Raw genomic sequence first — 24313 nt, 5'->3', positions numbered from 1 at the left:
TCATTCTTGACTTATCAAATTTCATGGTGCAATTTATGCAATAATTAACTAGTTTATTTCAGTGACATTAGTTGATGTACTCTGTTCTAAAGTGTCATTAATTTAACTGAGACAGGGATTTCGTTTTTCTAAACATAATGGATATTAACACGTTTTTTTCCTGAAATTAAAATGGAGTTAAAAAAAAAAGAAAAATCTGCTTGATAGTTTTGATATAATGTGGCTGAGGGGGAAGAGCTTAATTCTGACTTTCCATTTGCATCCAAATTTACTATTTAGCATTCAGAAACAGCGCAATACCACCTCTTCCTGCCATGCAGATCTGTCATCTGGAAGCATGGTAATTTCAGTCTGTAATTAGAAAGCATAGTAGCAACACCTTGTGGGAATACAAGGCAATTGCACCTCTGAACATTAAATAAGAACTTTGAATTTCAACTGATGTTTCATGGATGCATAATTACACCAATGGCTTTTACATACTATCTGAGATTTTGTATTCATGTTACAGAATTTCCAAATTGTTAACCATTAAACCTCAATCCCTTTTTTTTAACAACTAGTTAAAAATGGACACGCACAATGTCCTCAATTGGTGGAGGTGATTTAATTAACTTTTAAAAGGAGCTACATTGATAGCAATTTAAGTTGGGAGAGATAGCAACAGCTGATTTGGTATTTTTAGTGAAGGTTTAGGGACCAATTTTGTGCTTCATAGAGTATGGGCACATGGGTTGTCCTTAACAAAATAATGAATGAATGGTGGATGAAGTGAGTTGATTGATGGACTGAATGCTCATCTTTTCCTGATTTCATTTCATGTATTATCCAGACGATTTAAGAACTAAAGCTGCCAATTGCACTGAAGCGTGTGGGTGTTTCATAATTAGAATACTTCCGTCCTTGGGTTTGTGATAACTACTGAATGTCAATAGAGCTCAGGCTGCAGAGATCACAATGTGAAACAGGGCACATTTTTAAACGTATATTATGACATTTTGATAATGTGAGATACGTTTTCAGTGCTGAAAACTTAGGTCGGTATCTAACCTAATGTTAAAACATTGCACTGTGGAAATTTGTTCATGTTTATTTTCATTTTCATTTAGACTTGTTATATTTGTGAGCTGTAAGATGTGAATATACAGTACAAGGCATATGTAAAGTTGTTGTTCCTGACCAGTTGGTTAAACCATGGGAATAAGCTAAGGAAATCATCAGGACAGTTATTTTCTGGTTATTCCCATTCTTGAGGACATTAACTCAATCTTTCAACTTCAGTTTTAATTTATTTACAGTAAAGTGGTCTTTACAGGGACGTGCCGTGGTTCCATCATTCACTGGAGGGACAGTAGCTTGCAGACTTTAAAGAGGAATATCAATCAAAATATTTTAATTGTCAAAATGTTCACTCCTGCCCAAATATATATATTTTAACAATTACCAGGCATGAGACAGGAAAAAACTGAAAACAGAGGAAGAGAGATGAGGATCTCAATTATCAAATTTTTGATAATTGTACCTTGAAATGAGTCTTGCCTGTTTACCCTTAATTTATACTATATATATTTTTAAATTGTACCTTAAAATAACACATTTTACTTGCTTGTCACTTAATTTACACAGAAAATTTGTGATAATCATACCTTAAAATGACACCAACTCCTTGCTTGTTTACACTCGTCATATTGAAAATATTTTATATTACACCTACTTGTAACATGATACCTGTTCCTTGCTGGTTTACTCTAATTAGAAAGAAGTATCCTTTACACAGAAAATTGTGGATAATGTTTTGATAATTATACCTTGAAATGACACAATTTTCTTGCTTGTTTACCCATAATTTATACTGTATTAAAAATTTTTTTTATACCTTACAATAACACATTTTACCTGATTGAATCGGGTATTTAAAAAAAAGAACATAGTAGTGTCTATGACATAGACTCTTGAATGCAATGTGAGCGTTGTGTTTGTGTACATAACTCTGCTCCCCGCCCCAACCCCGGTACAGTAGGCCTAGGGGACAGAGGAAAACCACTACACTACATGTGCGGAGCTGACCGCTAGCCGTAGAGATGCACATGCAAAGACGGTCGGCCCGCACCCGTTTACACGCTTTCCGCTAAAATCGACTCCGAGGATTTCCATGCGCTCAACCATCAGCGCAGCGGCTCGCTGTCTCGCGGAAAGCCATTTATAGCAGAGATTTAGACAGATTTTTTTTTTTAACCGAATTTCGAAGTCCACGGAGAAATCTCATGCCTGGATTACTGAGTCCCCCTTTTTTACTGGAATACTTCAACTGGTATTCTAGAAGAGCTAACCAGAAAAAGGCTCTCAAATTGCTCTGATTTAAAAAAAGGGGCAATGGTCTTTTTCACCCCACAATTAAGTGTCTAGGCACATCAACACTGAAAAATTCTGGAATTTGAGAAAAGGCTGGTTGGTTAAAGGTATAAAGATATTCCAGTTGCTGGCTATCCTTATGCATCAGTGGCTGCCTGTTGCCTAATTTTTAGGACGGGGGTTGGTTTGGGCTAATTTTCCAGACAACATCTAGCATTCTAACCACCACTCGAGTAATTGGAACTTTCAGATTAGCAGCTGGGCGTTCTGAATGCCTGCCTCAAACCTGGAGTAAGCCCATTCAATACGTTAGGATGTGAGAGGAAAAGTGATCACCATTCAGTTTTTGATCCTTAAGTTTGCCAAAGAATAGATATTTACCAGATCTATTTGGAAGATATTACATGTTCCTGTTTACACAATAAAATGGCCACTGCTTGGTTGTGTTTGCTGCTTCCTTTTTCCTCTCTCCATTCTGTCCACAGAACCTTTGAGCTTGCTGAGATTTTGGGAAGGAGAGTATAGATAAGTGGCATGAGACAGCTAAATGGAATTGACAGCTCACTGGTACTTCACCTGGTATGGGACCCGGTGTATGATCTGGTGAGCCCCAGTACTTGGCTTCAGGCATATTTCCAATAGATTACTGATTTTGTCAGGTTAATAACATAGTAATGGTAAATAAACCTATCAAAGAATACTTTCACTTCTCTTAATAATTTGATCCAGTAAAGAATCTTTGATCTGAAACATTATCTCTTTTTTCGCAGATGCTGCCTGACCAGCTGAGGGTTTCCAATGTTTTTAGTTTTTAATTGCTGATTTCCAGTGGCTGCACAGCTTTGCTTGTTAGTATGTTGTTCTTTTACTTACTGACTTGTTAAAATCTTTGAACACTTTTTGATTGATGTTGAAATTGATCCAAACTACAGTGGGTAGGATGGGTTACAGTGTACTTTTGCCCAGTCAGTATTACCAGTGCTGTTATATTGCTGAGGATGTCTCCCCAGAACCCTCCCCCCCCCCTTCCAGGCTTCATATATAAAGAGTAGGCTTTTTGTAACTACTCGTTTCCAACAATTCTTTTGATTTCAGCATATGAAAATTTTGATAATTAAAGGGACCTTATTCTCTTGATATGCCTGTAGAATCTCTTAGAATGTACCTTGATCTTGTCTGTCAGAGCTCACACTTTCTCTTTTTGTCATCGTGATTTCTCCCCCTTACTCTATACTCTTATAATCCTGACATTCTTTTAAGGGATATGTTTGATTCCAGCTGCCTATACCAAAATATATCTCCATTTTGGTGATGAGCGCCTCAATATCCCTCATCAACCAGGGCTCCTTTAACCAGCCAGCCTTGCCTTTTACTCCACGAGAAACACGCTGTCCCTGAACTCTCTCCATCTCACCTTTAAAAGCTTCCCACTGGCCAGACATCCCTTTACTAGTGAACAGTATCTCTCAATCAAACTCTGCAAGTTCCTGTCTAATACCTTCAAAACCTGTTTTTTTCCCCCATAACTATTTTATACGTTAATAGATTTATGGTCACTGGTCCAAAAATGGCACTTCAGTCACCTGCCGTCTTGTTCCTGAGTTCTTAAATTGTCCCCTCACAAATAGGGGTGTCTGTATTGGATTTTTTTTTTTTTACTTTCCTGGAAACACAATTCCACATATCCGGCAGGCTTCTTCCAATGAAATAAATGCTGTTTTGACCTCCTCGCTCCTTGCTTTTCCTATCTACTAAATTCACCCACATTAACATCTATATCAGGCTGTATTTGTTTGGGTCTCTCCTCCCTGCCAGACTAGTTTACATGTTCCCAAGTAGCACTAGCACATCTCCCCGTCAGGATAATGATGGGTCTAATGTTCAGATTTAATCTGTGATTAAACTCTTTTTGAACAATGCTTGTATTATATCTTATGGACTTTAAAAATAGAATTTTGTCTTCCATTTCATGCGATGGAGGTTGTCATTTTAGATTATCTTAATTTTTATTTTAAGTCTTGTTGACAAAACTGCTTTCCACTACTTGTTTATCAAGAATTGCACAATTTAGATCCATAATGAAGCTACCACGTTAGTTCTGCCTCACTCCCACATGCATATGTTTCATCTGCACCAGTCACCCATTTCTCACACCAGCTATCCTTCTGGTGAGCCTGCCCAGTCTCCATTAAATGGCAAGCAGTTTTGAAATCCTTAGGAGAAAAAAACCCTTAGCAGGATCTCCCATATAGGATGTTATTGTTCACTTCCATCCCAATGGATCTGAGAAGAAAATAAACAGTTTCCAAGAGACAAACACAACCACGTGCCCTTAGAATTGACCTTATGCAACATAAAATGCTGAATCATGATAACAGTTTTCAAACGAGAATTATAGTAAACAGAATGAGCAGTGACTTACTTAATACTCCGATTATAGTCTTTGGAATTTCTTTGTGAATTAAAGCTAAAACATGAACAATGAATATAAAAGCCATTTAAAAAAAATTGAACATAATACTTAAAGCGGCACAATATACTTCAGTGGAAGCAAAACAATTTAAAAATAGTTGGTCATAAACCAAACTGAACGATGGGCTTGTTAAGGCAACAGTATCATATTATTCTTCCTTCAAATCGAACCTGCAAAATGAAGAAAAGGTTTTAAAATGATGCAGTAAATATTTAAAATTATATCTTAATGCTTTGCTCCTTTGGACACTCTGGGTACAGTCCATGGACACCGACAACTCTCCAAGGTCTCACAAAAATGCTCATACTTCACACCAGACAATGAATGTTGACAGTTTTATCAACAATTAAGAACAGAGCTAGCTATTCCTCACAAGAGTAATTTTCTATTACTGTTGGCACCTAACATGTTCTGACAATTAAATGGTATCTCACTGGGGCTGAATCAAGGTTTGGATTCTAATACATCTTTTTCTGAAGGCATGAACATAGAACCATGACGTTGACCATGAGCAGAATAATCTATTTTTTAAATGTGAAGAAAACTTTAAGAAGATTTGTTAGAAGGTCAATTATAAGTAAAATAAGGTAAACATCAGTAAGAAAATAATTTAATAGTCAATAGGTAATCGGTTTGGCCCATTTTTCTTCTTCAAAACATTGGCTTGCTCACTTACCACTGCACTATCTCCTGACTCAGGTCAAGCAGTGAAAGATCAACATGGAGCTGGAAGAGAAACAGAAAGATCTGTTTAGAACCTAAATTTAGTAAAGCGCAAAATTAAGGAGACGGGACAAAATAAAGAATAATGAACATAGAAGTAATGAGAGGCTTAAATTACTCTCAGTATCATATTATGAAATTGATGAAATTATCACAATTATGAAATTATCACAATCTGTCTTAAAATTGAAATGCAAAAAACATTCTGCAGCAAGTTCCAACATCGCTCCAAAATTATTTTTTATTTCTTTAAATTAACATGGGTTTCTTTTGACTATTTAAAAAAATAATTCCTGGTATGTTGGGAACCCTTGCAAAGCCAGTACTTTGATGATCTCAGAATGCAGACGCCCCTCCACAGGGCAAAGTTCCAGCATTCAGACCCAGCAATGATGAAGGAATGATGATGTATTTCCAAGTCAGATGGTGTGTGACATGGAGGGGAATTTTCGGGTGGTGGTGTCTCCCTGAACTTGCTGCCTTTAAGTGGTATAGCTCACTGATTTTGGAAGTGCAGTCAACGAGTTTGTACATATTCACATTTTCCAATGCAATCATGCCCATAAAAAAAGTAATTGTAGGGGAATTGTGTGTGGCATAGAGGTATACTACACAGAAACAGGCCCTTCAGCCTAACTCATCCATGGCGACCAAGCAGTCTACCTGAGTCCCAATTGTCTGCATTTGGCCCGTTTCTCTCTAGACCTTTTCTATCAATGTACCTGTCCAAATGTCTTCAAACATTGTAATTGTACAGTCTCGCACAGTGGCGCAGCTGGTAGAGCTGTTGCCACAGTGCCAGAGACCCAGGTTCAATCCTGATCTTGGGAACTATTTGTATGGAGTTTGCACTTTCTCCCTTTGACCACGTGGGTTTCCTCCTACATCTCAAAGACATGCGGGTTTGTAGATTAATTGGCCTCTGCAAATTGCCCCTAGACTGCAGGAAGTAGATCTAAGAGTGACTGTATCGGACACATTCATCCTTTCTTCCTGAACAGAACCTCAATGTCCTTCATCAGCCAAGGCTCCCTAATCCTTTCTTTTACCACTTGTGCTATATTTGTTACATACACAGAATATTTTCCTTTTAAAAGTTCTCCATAAGTGAATCCTACCTTTCCAATCTCTTTGGACATAAAGGAAACATTGTTTTTTACAGTGAGGTCCAGCTTTTTCTTCTCTGCTTCCTCCAACGATATTTCAAACTCAAATCTGGAAAACAAAACAGCACAAGAATAAAGGAAAACTTAATTCAGAGCATAATTCCGACACCAGTCAGTGCCTTTATGTTGAATCTCATACAAATTCACTAAGTCTTCTATCCCCTCCTTTTATATATATACACACACACACTCCTAGACACACACATACAGACACACACACACACACACACTCCCCATCCCTGTTTTGGGACAGCAGTTCCTTTCCTCAACCTATGAAGAAATAAAGCCCTAGCCCATAATCCCTCTTCGATAAAGTTCCCTAAAATAGCTTCAAATGCCCACTGTCCCAAGGAAGGGAGAGGGGGAAATAAGTTACATTTCTGATCGGAACACAGGTTAGAGGGAGGTGCGAAGGACATACTCAAACCAAACCCCTCAACATAAATGTGTATATTTTTTAAACTGAATCTGGTGACAATTGGAATAAGAGGAATTAAATTATTGAAAGTGCTGTAATATAATGTATCAAGCCTTGAAGTTAATATTTTGTTTAAAGTCGCTCATAAATTTCTCATGTGTTTCTCATTGTGAATTATCTCAAGAACTGTGATTCACTAAAACTAAAACTAAACGTGGGTTCAATCCTGACCTCTGGTGTTGACTGTGGACTTTGAATATTCTTCTTCTGCCCTCATGGATTTTAGTTTTTTGTTTTAGATACAGCATGGAAACAGGGCCTTCAGCCCACCGAATCCGCACCAACTATTCATCCCCCGTTCACTCTAGTTCTGTTATCCCACTTTCTCTCCCTACACATTAGTGGCAATTTGCAGAGGTCAATTAACCTACAAACCTGCACGTCTTTGGGATGGGTGAGGAAACCAGAGTGCTCAGAGGAAGCCCATATCCGGACAAAGGGAAAATGTGCAATAGCCAAGGTCAGGATTGAACCTGGTTTTCCGGCACTGCAAGGCAGCAGCTCTACCGGTTGTGCTAACTTTTATAGATACCTGGATGAGCCCTTAATGCATGATAAACCACCGGACAGTGGGCCAAGAGCTGGGTGATCGGATTTCCGCCTAAAATTATGTGCTGGTAGACATATTAGTGACTCTACCCTTTAAAACTACCCTTTATTGGTGACAAAATAAGCAAAAAGGAGTTGAAGGTGGGATAGTGGTCTGCAGGGAAATAAGGAAAGGGGGAATGGAACTGATTGGCAAGTTCTGCTGGAGCCTATAGGTCTTTAGAACTGATGCTCTAAATTTGCTGTTAAAATGTTCCACACAGCAGCATATTCAAAGAATTGTCCTGTTTATCAGTATTTAAGAAAACTTGATAGTAACTGCCTCTTTAATAGTATTGTATATTTCTTCCTCATTTCCATGTTTATTCATTAATTTTCCATTCTCTTGCTCCCTTTTGCCTCTGGGTTTCTTCGCCACTGGCTTTTCTTGTTCTCCAATTCTCTTCCTTCTACAACCTTTCCGTATCTCCCCTACATTCCTTACGTTTCATTATATTCCGGATTAATTGTTTTCTTCTTCACACTTGTTTTTCTCTTTGTCACTTTATTTTTGTCAGGGAGCAGAATTAGAGAGATATACGGGTCCGGGATCTCCCTGGAATGGAGTCTTAGGTTCCTGCAACAAGCAAACAATTAACACTCATTAGTCTTTCTTTTAAAAAACATTGTGTTGCAGAGGTCATGATCCAATCAAATAGGCTGCCTAGATTACAGCGTCCACCAAAAGTCTTCGATAAAAATGAGTGGATAAGATAGATGCAAAGGACAGGGGGCGCTGTCCTGTGCATGGCTGCCCAGCCAGCAGCTGTCTGTCTCTTCATCTTTTTATTTTTTATTTTAGTTAGTTAAGTGTTTTGTTTGGAGGTCTAGACTTTTTTATGTGGGGGGGAAGGGGGAAAACTACCTTTCAGGGTCCCTACCTGGTCGGAGAGGCGGCTTTTCTCCGGGCTGCAGCTTCCACCTGTCCTTGCGGCTTACCAGCGGGCCTGGAGCGGCGTTTCCTGTCGGGGACCGCCCAGAACCTCGGCTTCGGCAGTGGCACAGCGCTGGAGCGCTATCGCGGAGCGGGCGATGCCTTGCCCGGGTCGCAGCGCTGGAGCTCCGGTGAGCTGAGACCGCCGGGTAAAACATCGCGGAGCAAATTGCAGAGAGTGGAGGTGGAAGGTTACCATAGTACAGGTACACCACTGATTTGTTCCAGAGCTTTGCCGGATTATCCATTTTGCTGGACCAACAGAGGTCACGTAATAATAATAATAATAATGCGGGTTGTTCCCTCTGGACATGTTCATTTATGCACAGAACAAGGATGGTGAAGATGGGCGAGTGCCAACACGGTCACCGGCACACAACTTTAAGTAAAAGCTCACAGCAAACGGAGCTCAGCCGCTGTGCAGGGACTGCTTTGCCACGCTCTCCATCTGCCCCCGAGCCAGGTCCACTCACTTGATCTCGAATCAGGCGACTGGCAGCCCTGAGGCTCATACACACTCCCAATCAGATTTTTTTTAACATGAAAAAAAGGATTCCTTGGGTAGCAAAGGATAGATCCTCTTTCTTGTTCCTCAGCCTTGCGCCACCATGACAGTGTCAAACCCTCAGCTCAAGCCTGTGACTGAGGTACCGCGCATGGGGTGGGAGGCACGGCTGCGCATGTGCACTACGCATCGATTGGCTTGCAACCTGCTCAGGTGTTCCAACAGGTAAAAGCTGGAATTGAATGTGGGGGTTTGGTGCTGGAGGTGAGAGTTGAAAGATTGCAAGGACATGGAAGCACAACTCGTGAGTGGAAACAAAGACATGGGGAAGATGGGGTGCTAACGTATACTGCAGCTGTGAAGAATCGTTTCTGTATTGCAATTAAAGGGGGTGCCAGACCATCAGTTGCCGGAAAATCAGTGGTGTACCTGTACCACATTAAACACTCTCTACGTAAATAGTGGCTTACATATGCAGTACAGACTACTATTCTGTATCATTTTCCCCAAAGTCACCAAACAAACTTAGGACTTGGGATGGGTAGTGACCTTAATTTGCTCGTAGCATTAGAATGAATCAAATTTATTATGGAGTGATTCTCCCACGAGTTACTTCTGGGAGCTGCAAGAGGTCCTCCTAGTGAGGCAAAATAATTTCACTTCACAACCAAAACAAGCTGGATGCATGAAATTAATAGCAAATTTTCACTGATCTGTGAAATGTAAAGATTTATTAGCAATAAAGTTGAACAATTATTCCCACTTACCTGCAGGAATGCACTACAAGCAGCAGTCTTTGTTGTTGCATGCTATACAGCAGTGTCAGCTTGATTTGTGGCGACTCTGAAACATCCATTTTGCTGAAAGAAGAGGACTGCAATTATATGATGAGACTACAACTGAGCAATCAATCCACATGCTAGCCACCGGCCCAATGTTCAACACCAGATACACATTTTCAATAAAGTACATTTTAAGCAGTCACAGACCAGAGGTACCCACGAGTTATTGGGGATGTTGCAATTTTCAAGGAGCCTTAGAATATAATTGATTCTCTTCCTCTTTCCACCAGAGTGCTCAGAATAGTGCGCCTGTTTCAGGATTCTTGTGTTGGGTATACAAAAATGACATGCACAAAGTAACCAACTGAGAATAACCAGGACATCAGTGAGTTGTCTTGGGTGAAAATGTTTGTGTTGGGTTGCCATCCAGTGAATTTGGAGAACGTGCAAGTGGTATTTCCAATGCCTGCTGCAAAAGAAATGTACCAGATGGCAGATAACAGACATTGATGCAGAGAAACAGTAATTGAATGGGCCGAGTGTTAGAATCACTAAATATTTTAGAGTTGAGGAATTTGCTATAATTGAAACACATATGCCCGCTGCATCAAACTTGTGCTTATGACTGGGAGATTCCAGATCGATACCACATCGCCTCAGCAAAACAAGAAGATGGGCTGTTAATCACCTATCCTGTATCTGAAAAAGGTTTAAAGTTATGCATTTAACTTTTAGGGAGATTTTTTCCACCTGATCTCCCCTGCATGTATGTTTGTACTGAGATTGGTTGAATAAAGGTGTTTCATATCTATGGCTGCAAACTCAGAATGGGTCTTCAACCAGAGCACAGCTAGAGTTAGATTACCATCCTCTGACATATACAATGGACCTTAATGAATAAAACATTATGGGATGACTTGACCTTTTAATCTATACAAAGCTATTTTCAGAAAACATACACAAAAGAAAGCATGCATCTAGCAGGAAAATAAATAGTTTTTCTCTACCGATTCATTCTCTGACGCAGATCCAGTTCAGATGATGCTGACTCGCTCTCTGGAATGTTGGCATTTTGCTCTGAAGTAAAGGAGGCCACTGAATGGATGCTGGGATCATTAACCAATGATGAAGCAGCTTTCAGTTCACTCTCATCACCCGCTGAAGCTGAGAATGCCACATTTTCCACCTTGTGGCCGGTTGGATCTCGAGTCTGAATTGAGAAAAGCTCGCTGGAATGCTCAGAAACTAGGATCTATGTGGTAAAAACAATATATTAAAGAACATCAAAACATTTACAATAGTCAGAGCCCAGTTCTTAACAAAGGGCATCAGTCATAATATGTTCACATGTTGCAGGAGGTGCACAGGCATAGAGACATATATACAGTTAATACTTGTTTGGTATTCTTACCCCAAGAATAACCTTCAACATAATTTGGCTATTGGGTCCTGAATTTTCCAGCTGAAACCACTTATCTAAGGTCAGATTCGTGCAGACCAGCAGTTCAGTGATTGGAATGGTAAGAGTCCCCAGGGTGTGATTGTCATCTTTAACCTAGGAGAAAATTGAAACATGAATAAGGCATGTATTTGACCAATGAAATTAACAAATGTTATCCCAAATATAGTACTTTAGATTGTGTTGTGTTCTAAAAATTAAGTGCACTGAGCTGAGAGTGTTGGCATGCTGAGAATTTGCTGACAAATTGAAATGGGTATGCTGAAATAAACACAACACTCAGCAGGTTAGGCAGTTTATGTGGAGAGAAACAGAATTAACGTATCAGGTGTAGAACCTTTACTCAGAACTCAAAAGAGTCAAGAAAACAAAGATGTTCTGTGTTGCAGAGAAGGGGAGGGTGAAGAGTGCCTGTAAAAGGTGCCAAGGTAACACAAATGCTGTTGGTGTCATCTGAGAGGGGGAGTGAATACTTCTTAACATTTGAAGACAGTCGAGTGAAAAACTACAATGCTGGAAGTGTGAAAAGCATAACATAACCGTTGATGGTAATCAGAAGTAGAAGAGAATGTTGGAAAATACTCAACATATCAGGCAGCATCTGTGGAAAGAACTGAGTGAATGTTACATGTGGATCACCTAAAACAGAACTGACAGGTTCAGATACAAAACAGCAAAAGTTGATTATCTGAAATTATTGAATTTGATATTGAATCTGAGCTGCAGGATGCAGAGATGAAAGATAAGACGCTGTTCCTTAAGCTTGCATTGGGCTTTGTCAGAGAAGGTCAAACACAAAGGGGTAAGTGTGGGATAGAAAAAGTACCGTACCTGTTCACTGGCTGATCTTGATCTTGACCCTATTGCAAATATTCCTCTGGTTCTGTCCACCCCTACAACTCAAAACACTAAATTCCTCAGTTCTGATGAAAGATCATCAACCTGAAACATATTTTATCCAGAGGCACTCCCTAACATACTGACTATTGCTAGCATTTTCTTTTGTATCTCCAGCAGCTTTTTGAGGTGGGCATGCGAGAGAGTTTTTCTGCAGAGGTGCCTTTTCAAGATATAAAGTATCAGATTGAAAACATTTCATATTCAGGCCGCGTGCCGTTTACCTGAACTTCCAGACGATCTGCATTTGGATTCCTAACAAGGAATGAAAACGACTCCTCCCAAATAGGTATGGCTGTGCTATTAATAATCTGTGACAGATAAAGACATTGTTAATCTACAAAGAATAGGAATAATTTAACAGAATATAGCTCTCAGCAACAAGACCTTCATCTTCAAACTCCAGGAGGACTGTTTTAACCACACTTTGGTTTGTTTAGTTTTAAATTTGTCCATCAACAGAAGGGAGTTTGAATTTTTAGATTCTGAAGTCTTATTGCCAGAAAAAAAAGTGCCATCAATCATTTTCGAGTCAATTGGACCTTAGATTAGACAGAATTCCACACAATCTCATTAAGATACCTCATTTAACATCAATCTCAAATCTGTGCTGCCTCAACAGCCATTTCTACACTCCAACAAAGCTACAACCTTTGACAAATCTATTTCCCTTGGTTTTTATAGGTACCGAGTTTCAACAATACGTTGCAATGGCAAATCACTAGCCCCATTCTAAATGACGTTTCCATGAAGGGAAGTAAAGATCCCCTATACCAGGAATAGGCTCAGCATAATTTTCTCGTGAACAAGAAAGTTTCAAAACTAATTTATTTTACCTGACTTTTAAATGTGGTGTGATCGACAGTGAGCTGAGCCAGTGCACTGGGAAGCTTCTTTCCTTTCTTCAGCTGTGAAAATGAAAAATCTACTGTCAGAATCACAAAAAAATGAACAAGACAGCAATTTTACCTCAATAAATGATTGACCAGGTGCAGAATGGCTAAGCATTGAATGTGGTAATAGTATCACTCGCACAAACTAACAAACATAGATGCGGTCTCATCCATATGATTGCAAGATTCATACAGTTTCTTGGGACAGAAATTAACATTTTATTTACAATCAAGAAACCCAGGGCTTACAGGAAGCTCATGTGCTCTGTCCACGTAGACGGACAAGATGGCAGCAGATGGTTCCGCCTCATTCTGTGTGAAAATGGTCTTGTTGGCTTGAAGCACCTGTAAACAAATGTTGGGGGGAGGGATTACTATTAATGGAAAATACCAGCTCTTACTTCATTAAAAGGAGGGGATAAGCAACTTGTTTATTTCAAACTTCCCATTTAAAAGTTAAAAGCAGATAGCATAAATTCTATTTTCAGCCTAGCTGGTCATAATGTCCTCTGACATTTGACATGAAACAATACTTGCACAAGGTACAGAAATGTAACGATTCCACTTCATTCAAGAGTGTTATTGTCATATGTCCCAGATAGAACAATTAAATTCTTACTTGCTGCATCACAACAGAATATGTAATCGTAATAATAAATAATAACAAAAACTCAGAAAAAAAGAACAAATAATAATAGTGCAATAATAATAAGTCTATTGTAGTTCATAGCTTATGAGGTTGTAGGGTTTAATAGCCTGATGGCTGTAGGGAAGAAGCTGTTCCTGAACATTACAGTTCTCAGGCTCCTGTACCTTCTTCCTGAGGCAGCGACTACGATGGATTGCTTCCATGGGGAGGTCAGAGCCAGTGATGGCCTGGACAGTGTTTACAACCTTTTAAAAAGTTTTTTCCCGCTCAGTCAATATGCTCTCTACTGTGCACCTGTAGAAGTTCAAGAGAATCCTCTTTGACATGCTGAATCACGGTAATCTTCTCAGGAAATAGAGGCGCTGATGTGCTTTCTTTATGATTGCATCAGTGTGCTGGGTCCAGGAAAGATTGTCGGAAATATGCACACCCAGGAATTTGAAGTTTTTTACTCTTAATGTAAACAGGACTGTGGGTCCTCAACCTTCCTCTTCCAAAGTCCACAATCAGTTCTTTGGTTTTGCTAATATTGAGAGTCAGATTGTGCTGACACCATTTGGTCAGTCGGTCGATCTCACTTCTGCTATATTTTCCAAAATAACCCTTTTCCAAAACAAAGCGAGCCCTGTTGATAACTATTTCTAATTAACAAGGGGACGGCCAAGATCAGAGGCTATGATGTGACTGGAGACCACCAACTTTGTCAGGCCTATAAATGCCTGCCGAGTACAATAACCATGGTGTATGTATTTGCGTTGAAGCCAAAGTTACGTTGAACCCTGCTCAGTTGCCAAACTGAAAACTGTCTCTCCCTTCACCATCTAAAACACAGGCTCATTCCTCAAGAATTCCCTCCAAGTTATTTGGAATTCCACAAAAGAGCTTGCAGACAAAAGCCCCCACCACTACCAATCCCAATATGTGGTGCTCAAAAGACATTATGCCAGCATCTTGGCTAAAGAGATAAATCATGTGGAAATGTTGCATGGGTTATAAAAGGAGACTAGTACCTGGTCCAACATGATCGAATCCATACTTGGTGGCAACCATTCCAACTTCAGATGAAGTTTTCCCGATTTGACATCGTTTAGCATGAACCACTGCATAAAAAGGGAATTTGAATTTGAATTGAATTGAATTGATTTTTATTAGGGACAGTGCATATTAATAAACATTTGCATGTAATATGCAAGATTGTAGCCAGTAGCTAATTTCCATCTTTTGTCCCAACACAAGGTAAACACATCCCAAACAAGGTAAGTCCTTTAACGGAACATAATGTTGCAGTGCATAGTGGTTACGATAGCGGGTGGTTAAGTGAGGGGGCAAACATTTCACAAATAATGAATGATATGAAAGATTGTAAAATTGGCAATATTAGCAGGATAAAAAAAAAACATATTCTCTAAATGGTGAGACATTTCAGAGCTGAGATGCAGAGTAATCAGAGTGTCAAAATGCAGGACTGACAAAAGACAAGTATGGGGGTACAGCACGTAAATAGGAAAACAAACAGCCGAGGGAATTGAGTTCTGGCGAGACTATATCTGAAATGTATAGTAGCAAAGATAGAAATGTATTGAAAGCAGTTCAGAGAGGTCTTACTGGACAAATAACTGAAATGGGCAGATTGTCTTTATGAAGAAAGGTTGGACTGATTAGGATTTGAATACAGGCAGTCCCTGATTCCACAAGGGTTCTGTTCCTGGGAACTGTCTGAGCCAATTTCTCTGTAAGTCAGAAATGTCCGTTTTCCATCGCAATCCTTATAATGTTCTACATACTCGCTATAATTCTTCCATTTCACTAAAACTACCCATAATTAAACTAATGGAACATATATTGCATAACGTTATTAATAAAACATCTTAAAATGCTTTAAATACGTGTGAAAGAATTTGCATAAAGTCAGATTTCTGTCTGTCAGGTCATCTGTCGCCTGGGGAAGTCCCTGTATTGTTCAGGTAGAGCTAGATAGATTCTCGGTAAGCAGAGTGAAAGGTTACTGGGGTAGGCCAGGGTAATAATCAGCTGTAACTTTATTGAATGGTGGTGCAGGCTTGAGGGCCCATGTGGCTTACACCTGCTTGTAATTCACATGTTTGGTAGATTTGATTAGGTGGCTCATGAGGAGACAGTCATGAAGGACTGAACAGCTCGTTTTAGTTGTTCCAATTCATGGAGAGATTTTCACTGGCCTCACATCTAGAAAACAGAAGCACCCAAGATTGTTCTCACTCTGTTAGAGATAACTCTACCAGGCATTGTAAGGGATAGGATGGTTCGAATTAGCCAACCACTCCGTGCTCACAACTCATATCCAGTTAAACTTCCAGTTCCAGTTCAATGTGTAACATTTCCAGATCAGCATCTGAAAGTTCAGCTAAAATCAGGGGTCATAACAGGAAGAGATCGACCATGCCAAATCAGCGGAAAATTATGTACGCTCTTCCTTTTTACTTGATCTGTTGGTGTATCTGGAGATCCAATACCTCCAGATGTAGCAACAGAGAAAATGTACCATTATACAATTTTAATTAACCAGGTTTCAATACCTCATCCATAAATTTACTCTTCATGATATCCTTGTAGGTGATCTTCAATCTGCACACAAGAAATTAATTTAAATCAAAGACACAGATGAAGTTAATTTACATTGTAAGTGAATGCAACTAAAGTGCATACTGTCCCAGAGTAGATTTACTAATACAACGCTCAGACTTACAGAAGGTAATTGTTAAAGTGCTAGTTCAGAGAAGGTTTACTAGATTACATGGGCTGTCTTAATGAAGAAAGCTTTGACAGGCTGAGCTTGTATCTGCTGGGGTTTAGGTGAATGGAAGGGAACTCGATTGAAACATGCAAGAGCCTGAGAGTATTGACAGGGTAAAGGTGCAATGTTTCTACATACTCATTAGAAAAATCCATCCTTCCCATATACCCAACAGGCTGCAAAAACAGTTGAAGGGTCGGGGACTTCACCCAGTCTTTACGCAAGCCTCTATCGTCTAAAGAAAGGTTTCGACCCGAAACGTTGTCTATCCATGTTCTCCAGAGATGCCGCCTGAATGCTGAGTTACTCCAGCACTCTGTGTCTTCCTCTATAGTCTATATGGTTGCAGACTCAGAGGAGCAGCTGCAGCATCTGTGTAATTGGTCCACACCAAAGAGGATGAAATGGCCATGGGGTCCCAGAGACATATTCACCCCAGTTGAAATAACAAAAATGTTAGAGAGAAGAGTAATTAATACAGGTGATAAAGGGAGAGGAAGGCGAAGGATGATGTTTTTTTCTGCTGGATCTTTCGCCTCAGAGACATTTTCACCCAGGACAGTTGATAATGGGCAAGCTCTTTCCAAAGTTCAAGGTATAAAGAGAAACTTTCTCCACCTAGACATCTCCAGCTGACACATATCAGACAATAGATACACAAAAAGCTGGAGTAACTCAGCAGGTCAGGCAGCATCTCTGGAGAGAAGGAATGGGTGATGTTTCAGGTAGAGACCCTTCTTCAGAAGGGAGACAATTACATGTGCCAAGATGGGGAAAATATGTGCCCTTCAGAAGTCCCTGTGAGATTGCCTTGCACTCCTCCCCCACACGTTTAGTGTGTCGACTGACCAACCTTTTAAAATGTTATAACGCATCGTCTTGTTTAGTAATTTAAAACCTTCTTTCTACTTTTCCATCGGTTACAGTTGATGAAATCCAGATTTTCTCTCCAGCAACCCCCATTACAGTCTCCTGCTCTCTACACTGCAGCTGCTCCACACTGATTGCAGGTAGGTGTTTCCGATCTTCAGGAAGAGGAAGAGTGGGAGTGGACAATGGGACTGCGTTCTCCCAATGTAATATCCCCTTGCCTGGAATGGGATTGTGATCCACACCCCAGAGATTCCTTCTCTAGAGGGCAGGTGGGACTAGCCTAAATGGGGCATCTTGGTCAGTATGGATAAGTTGGGCCAAAGGGTCTGTTTCCGTGCTGTATGACTCTTCAAATTGATAAACTAATTCATCAACATGTTTGAGGAGCCAGTTAGCGGCACTAGAGGGTCAAAGTTCTAATGAAAAGGCAACCTCTTTGTTCTAATACCACGGCAACTTTGCACAACACACAATTTTCCGGTGTACTGACATACCTTCCGAGGAAATCATCCTTATCCATGTCCTTGTCAAAGAGCTCAAACTCAAGCTCCTGACCAGGAATTTGATTTATAATCACCTAAAGAGGAGAGAGATGACCACAAATCAGAATATTATTTTGGTAGAGTGCGATTAAGTCGTATTTAGTAGGAATAATTATCAGGGGTCTGACATTCTACAGCAAGTATAAAATAATCTACTACTATAATAAATCCTGGAATATAAGTGAAAGAAGGTCAATGGCTGGCCCAAATCCAAGAATTGGACTCTCAGCAATGGAAAGATAAGAGTAAAAAAAAAGTTTTTTAAATACATTTTAAAATGAAAACTCCAAAAGCCCACATTACTCAGACCCACCCATAGGTATCCATTTTGCCCTGCAGGATGAAGGGCTTTTATTCTTATATACTTTATTCTGCTTTGGTTGCAAACAGCATGGTCTGAACATACTGACCTCGTACAACTCGTGCCACTTGGGATTGAGGTTTTCTTTAATAGTTCTACTTCGGAAGCTTTGGGCTCCTGCTCTCACTTTGACGTAGGGATCAGACTTCCCTTTCACCATTCCCATCATGAAGTTGTCCTTTGCGATCAGGTTCTCAGCTTCCAACAAATGAATGCGGATCACCCCCTGAAATAGCAGAAGTCGGTAACTGCGACTTTACAGGAACAAGAAAGAGTCAGACCCTTGAATTTGCTGCACAATTCAACAGGATCACAACTTATTTTCACTCTTGATTACTTGTTTACTCACCTACTATCAGCGTTTTCTTAATATGAACTTGGACCCCAAATTTTTTTAAGTAATGACCAGAAAATTGTGCTTAACTGATTTACATGTACATTTCAGAATCTGGGCTTCTTGGCTTGGTAACTTCATTTGACATGTGTACTATTTCATAAGTTATGGTGTATTACAAGATTTCACAGCATGTCGATAAATTAACTTGTTTGATGTGAATCTCCAAAGTAATTGTTTTCTACAGATTTTGAATTTCAAAATAACTTCAACATTAAGTTAAAATAAAAAATCTGCACAGTATATTCTCGTAAATTACATTTACATACGTAAATCAACAACTGCATTTCGTTGTCTCTGTACTGTACACTGACAATGACAATTAAAGTTGAATCGAATCGAATCGAATAGAAACATAGAAAAATAGGTGCAGGAGTAGGCCATTTGATCCAGCAACACCATTTAATATGATCATGGCTGATCATCAGTACCCCGTTCCTGCTTTTTCTCCATATCTCTTGATTCTGTTAGCCCTAAGAGCTAACTCTAACTCTCTCTTGAAAACATCCAGTGAATTGGCCTCCACTGCCCTTTGTGGCAGAAAATTCCACAGATTCACAACTCTCTGGGTGAAGAAGTTTTTCCTCACCTCAGCCTTAAGTGGCCTACCACTTATTCTTATACTGTGACCCCTTGTTCTGGACTCCCCCCAACATCGGGAACATTTTTCGTGTATCTATCCTGTACAATGTTTTAAGAATTTTATATGTTTCTATAAGATCCCCTCTCATCCAACTAAATTCCAGCAAATACGAGCCCAGTCGACCCATTCTTTCATCATACGTCAGTCGCACCATCCTGGGAATTAACCTGGCGAACCTACGCTGCACGCCCTCAATAGCAATAATGCCCTTCCTCAAATTAGGAGACCAAAATTGCACACAATACTCCAGGTGCAGTTTCACCAGGGCCCTGTACAACTGCAGTAGGACCTCCTTGCTCCTAAACTCAAATCCTCTCGCAATGAAGGCCAACATGCCATTGGCTTTCTTCACTGCCTGCATGCTTAGTTTCAGTGACTGATGTACAAGCACACCCAGGGCTCGTTGCACCTCCCCTTTTCCTAATCTGACACCATTCAGATTATAATCTGCCTTCCTGTTCTTGCCACCAAAGTGAATAACCTCACATATATTCACATATTACCTATGATTTTAATGCAGATTCCTTTTATGTTCCTTTTCTACAAATGTTTGCAATCAATTAATCACCATAACCAACCAATACCTATCAATCAATCCCTCCCCATTAATCAAACCTCAATCAATCCTTGCAATCAATAAATCACCATAAATCAATCCATCCCTGCAATCGATTATCTCACCGTAGCTATTGGGACACCTCTTGTGACACCATTTTAAATGTCAAGGCTAGAAATCAAAATGAAACGCTGGTAGTCAAGCATGTTGATAAATGATATTCCATTGACATAAACTTCAGCCTGATCTATACGAACCTCAATAGCGAATGCTTACTCATGTGGAAATATAAAGCGACCCATACCTCAGTCCCCACACTGCAGGGAGCACTGCTTTCAGTCGGTAAGGGAACTTGAATCAGGCCCCCCAATCCCGAGGCCTCCACTAACTTAGAAGTAGTCGCATTTATCTTGTCAGGCTTGGATGACCCCGGTACTTTGTCCATTGTAGATTTCCGAGCTCTGGGAATTTTCTCAAGATCAACAGCATCGGGAACAAGCACCTGCCAATCAAACACACAATGGTAAAAGATGGCAGAGAAGTAAAGTGGTACCTGATTTACTTTGCTTTATTTTAATAAAAACCAAGTAATTTATGTGCAACATTTAATTGAGTCCTATTTCAAATCTAAGAAGGTACCTTTGTTCAGTGATAGACACAAAAAACTGGAGTAACTCAGCAGGACAGGCAGAGAGAAGGAATGGGTGATGTTCAGTCTGAGGAGGGTCTTAACCCAAAATGTCACCCATTCCTTCTCTCCAGAGATGCTGCCTGTCCTGCTGAGTTACTCCAGCTTGTTGTGTCTATCTTCAGTTTAAACCACCATCTGCAGTTCCTTCTAATACCTTTGTTCAGTGAAAATTGTTATGGAGGATGTTTCCTCTTTTTGCATTTTTCACTTCTACACACCCCACCAACTAGAATGTGAAAATGTTACGAGAGGCCAATGGTGCAGGTAGGAATGGCACATGAGAAAGTATGAGAGGGGAAGGGTAGGTGATACACAGAAGGGTGCATAGGAGCTGGCTTCTTCAACTATTCACATCATCTCTTTGTGTCCTAATTTAACACTATTCAAAAAATGAGTTCAAGCAGTTCAAATTTGAATTTTAAGCAGGTTAAACAGTACGTTAAATAATACAAATATCTTTAATCTTACAAAGCAGCAAACTTAAAATATTTCAAATTTAAGTTGTTACCGAAACTGAATTTAAAAAATAGCCCTAAGGTCAATGAAGGTTCAACACAGAATGAAAATAAAAAAATGGAAAAAGGATAAAAAGGGAAAGGGGTGCATTCCACGTAACGTACTTGGGCAAAATACATCACCCTGCCTTTTATGGCTGCATCACCCCACCCGGATCTTCACTGAAATCACTGGGATGAGTCAGATAGACTCTATGTTGGTGGACAATACATTACTGTGCAGACAGTGAATAACAATATGTATCCATGTGTTCTATTTTCTCACTTTTCCTTCTTGAATTCTGTAGTCAGATGGCGGATTGTTCCTGGTATCAGTGCCAGCACAGTTTCTTTAGCTTCAATCCATAGACTGTCTTTGTATAAAGGTTGCCCGTTCACTCACCCGCATTATGATTTTCAAATAAATTTGGCTGTTACGTCCAGAGTGTTCTAGTGGGAACCACTGATCAATGGTCATATTTGGGCTCATCAGAATCTGTGACAGAGACAGGGACAGGGATCCCAGACTCAACTGACGGTCATCATCTTTAACCTAGAAATGAAAATCAGATGTACAGATTTAACCAAAATGCTGAAAGTGCAGCCTGTAATGTTTTTTTAATCTACTTCTTTCACCGTTATCCTAGTTTCAATGTTTGTCTTAATTCTTGTTCGATGGCCAAAATTAGTTTTAAAAAATGGAATATTTTGGAATTATTACATCCCTTCTCTAACACACCATGCAACTGGAGATTGAAATATTCCAGTGGGCAGTGTCAAGCTGTCTGCACCAGTTTCCCTTTCCCTTCTTCTTCCTTTTATTTAAACCCTTCCAACTGACTCTCAACCATGGATAGTAGCCAGGAATTTCCTCAGGGCTATTCTTGCTCTGCTGGTTTGAAGAAATTCACTTGCATGAAAAAATCCCCTCCCCTCCGTAATGCCAGTAGGACTGAAAAGGCTCAAAGTCCATTCCAAACAGCGGTGTTTGCTTCAGTGATTAACTCCTGTGGTGCATTTCAGTCTTTCAAAGCCTAGTTTTTCCTGTTCTGTGTCATACTTTCATTTAAAGTTGCATCAATGTTGTTTTACGTGGTTTGCACACGCCCAAATTAAGCCTCCACTGGCAGCTGTACTTTCAGCTCTGGAATTGCCCTCCCTAAACCAATTTGCCTTCTTTTTAAGATGTTCCTTAAAACTTAACTCTGGATAATGTGGTAAGTGGTACTGGTCTCATTAGCTCTTGCAAAATGCTGTATGTCATTTTATTAAGTTAGAGGCTATGTAAATGCAAGTTGTTCACCGGAAGTGAGAGAAATGGTTTCATTTCTACAGTGATGTACTCACAGTGAAATCCAAAATGCAAAGCTCAAAGGAGCTGTTAGAAACAATGTTTGACACCATTCAAACTTCCTGCAAGTGTGCAATACTTAAGGCAAAACCCAGATTGTTGCTAAGTTAGTTAACACAAAAACTGCCTTTGTCACTTCTGGTAGGTTTATGGAAATTACCTGTATATCCAGCTCCTGTTGCTGTGGATTCTGAACAAAGAATGTAAAGGCATCCTCCCAGGCTGGGGCATTTGTGTTATATACAGTCTGTGGAAAGAGGCAAGAAAGTGAAATCTCAGAGTGGCAAAACAACATTGACTTTGCTTGTCAGTTGAAAAACTGGAACTGTAACTGGCATTGTGAGAAGGTATTTGCTGGTACATACGCCAACATTCGACACCATCAGCTGCTTGGTGGGCTACATTGTGTTTCCAAGTCAGAGTGTTGTGGGCTCAAGTCCCACTACAGCGAAATACAGGATGCTGTTCCCGTGCAATACTGCATTGTGGGTGGGTGCTGTATTACTGGTTCAACTGCTAAACTGAGGCCGTGTCTGTTCTTTCCAGTTGTCCCAAAAGACCGTGGTGTGCTACTTCGTCACGGTTCTATAGGTATTCCTCAAACAAAATCATCAAAACAGTTTAACTATCCATTATTCATGGAATCCTGCTGTTTGACCACTATGTTTCCAACAGTAAATATCTAACCAGACGTTTTTGGCTCTGGAGCACTTTGGGATGTCCCAAGGATGTAAAAGGCGCTAACGAAATGAAAGCCTTTCGTTTTCATGGATAAGATAGATACTGGGAGAGTATCTGCTGTGATGTGCATGTTAATGATAATAACAAAATCTGAAAGGAATAGAAACTCTGGGAGGGTCTGGTAATCAAGAAATTGTGAATGGGTTGGCATATAGCACCCATTAGTATTTCTTGCCTGCTCCATTTGTCAGAGTCATAGAAAATCCACAATATAGTAAGATATTCAGCTGATTGTGTTCATGCTAGTTGGAAAAAAGCTCCCAACCTAAATCTAGTTGACCATACTGGATCCATAGCCCTGCAAGTCACGGCTCTTCACGTACGGTTCAAACAGGGGAAGTGACTGCTCCTCTGATCCCCTTTCAGCCAGTGAGTTTGACTGCCCTCTGGCTGAGAAATACCAATCCTTCACCTCCCCTCTAATGCTTCCATCTTTGCGCTTTGTTTTTACACCCCTCTGCTATGAGATTCTGAAGTACACATTATTCATCATAATCAATAGACTCTGAAATGCCCATTCATACCTTGCTCTCGAAGGTTTTGTCCAATAGTGAAGCCTGTACCAAAGGATTCGGTTCTCTTGTTCCTTGCTTTAGCTGTGGATAAAAAGAAAAGTAAGAGTTCATGAGAAACAGAAAGTGGTGGATGCTGAGTGCCAAAAAGGAAATAAGTAGGGAAATAGAAACAAAGATGAATAGAAATACAGAGGGGTAGAAACCGGCCAGGAAGGGAACTAAAATTCCCTGCATCACTTTCCCAAGAGCTACACAAATTTGACAGACCGATTCGTATCAGGCAATTTCAAATCACAGCCATTCACCTCACAACCACTGAACGTACCGGGAGATCCTGTGCTTGGTCCACATAGACAACCATAATGGCAGCAGAGGGTTCCTCACTGTTCTGTGCAACAATGGAGTTATTTACACGAAGTGCCTAAAGAGAAAAGCACAATGCTCGTAAATTGTAATTTTGAAGGGAGAGAAGCCCTTTTT

At 40.0% G+C, this 24313-nt stretch overlaps 1 protein-coding gene across 2 annotated transcripts in view; it reads right to left on the bottom strand.

The window, feature by feature from the left end:
* Positions 1-87: 87 nt before the first annotated feature.
* The window catches only part of esyt1 (extended synaptotagmin 1), a 79411-nt gene continuing 55185 nt past the window's right edge, over positions 88-24313 (bottom strand). The window contains exons 13-32 of one of the 2 annotated variants that reach the window (XR_004410510.1): positions 24159-24254; positions 23843-23914; positions 22738-22824; positions 21630-21779; positions 20346-20543; positions 18498-18674; positions 18040-18122; positions 16455-16503; positions 14910-14999; positions 13500-13595; positions 13194-13265; positions 12582-12668; positions 11413-11556; positions 11009-11253; positions 9987-10079; positions 8226-8357; positions 6667-6763; positions 5502-5551; positions 1809-4995; positions 88-1522 (exon numbers count right to left, since the gene is read on the bottom strand). Coding sequence is in view for 1 of the 2 variants with exons in the window: in XM_033015464.1 (XP_032871355.1) it covers positions 4974-4995; positions 5502-5551; positions 6667-6763; positions 8226-8357; positions 9987-10079; positions 11009-11253; positions 11413-11556; positions 12582-12668; positions 13194-13265; positions 13500-13595; positions 14910-14999; positions 16455-16503; positions 18040-18122; positions 18498-18674; positions 20346-20543; positions 21630-21779; positions 22738-22824; positions 23843-23914; positions 24159-24254 (2040 nt within the window). In the remaining variant the exon portion in view is untranslated. Of the gene's footprint in view, positions 4996-5501; positions 5552-6666; positions 6764-8225; positions 8358-9986; positions 10080-11008; positions 11254-11412; positions 11557-12581; positions 12669-13193; positions 13266-13499; positions 13596-14909; positions 15000-16454; positions 16504-18039; positions 18123-18497; positions 18675-20345; positions 20544-21629; positions 21780-22737; positions 22825-23842; positions 23915-24158; positions 24255-24313 lie in introns of both variants that reach the window. The other variant, XM_033015464.1, reaches the window with a different exon arrangement.

Source organism: Amblyraja radiata, chromosome 46, assembly GCF_010909765.2.
Source record: "Amblyraja radiata isolate CabotCenter1 chromosome 46, sAmbRad1.1.pri, whole genome shotgun sequence".
NCBI classification, from domain to species: domain Eukaryota; kingdom Metazoa; phylum Chordata; class Chondrichthyes; order Rajiformes; family Rajidae; genus Amblyraja; species Amblyraja radiata.
This window is presented reverse-complemented; position numbering and strand designations above follow the sequence as displayed.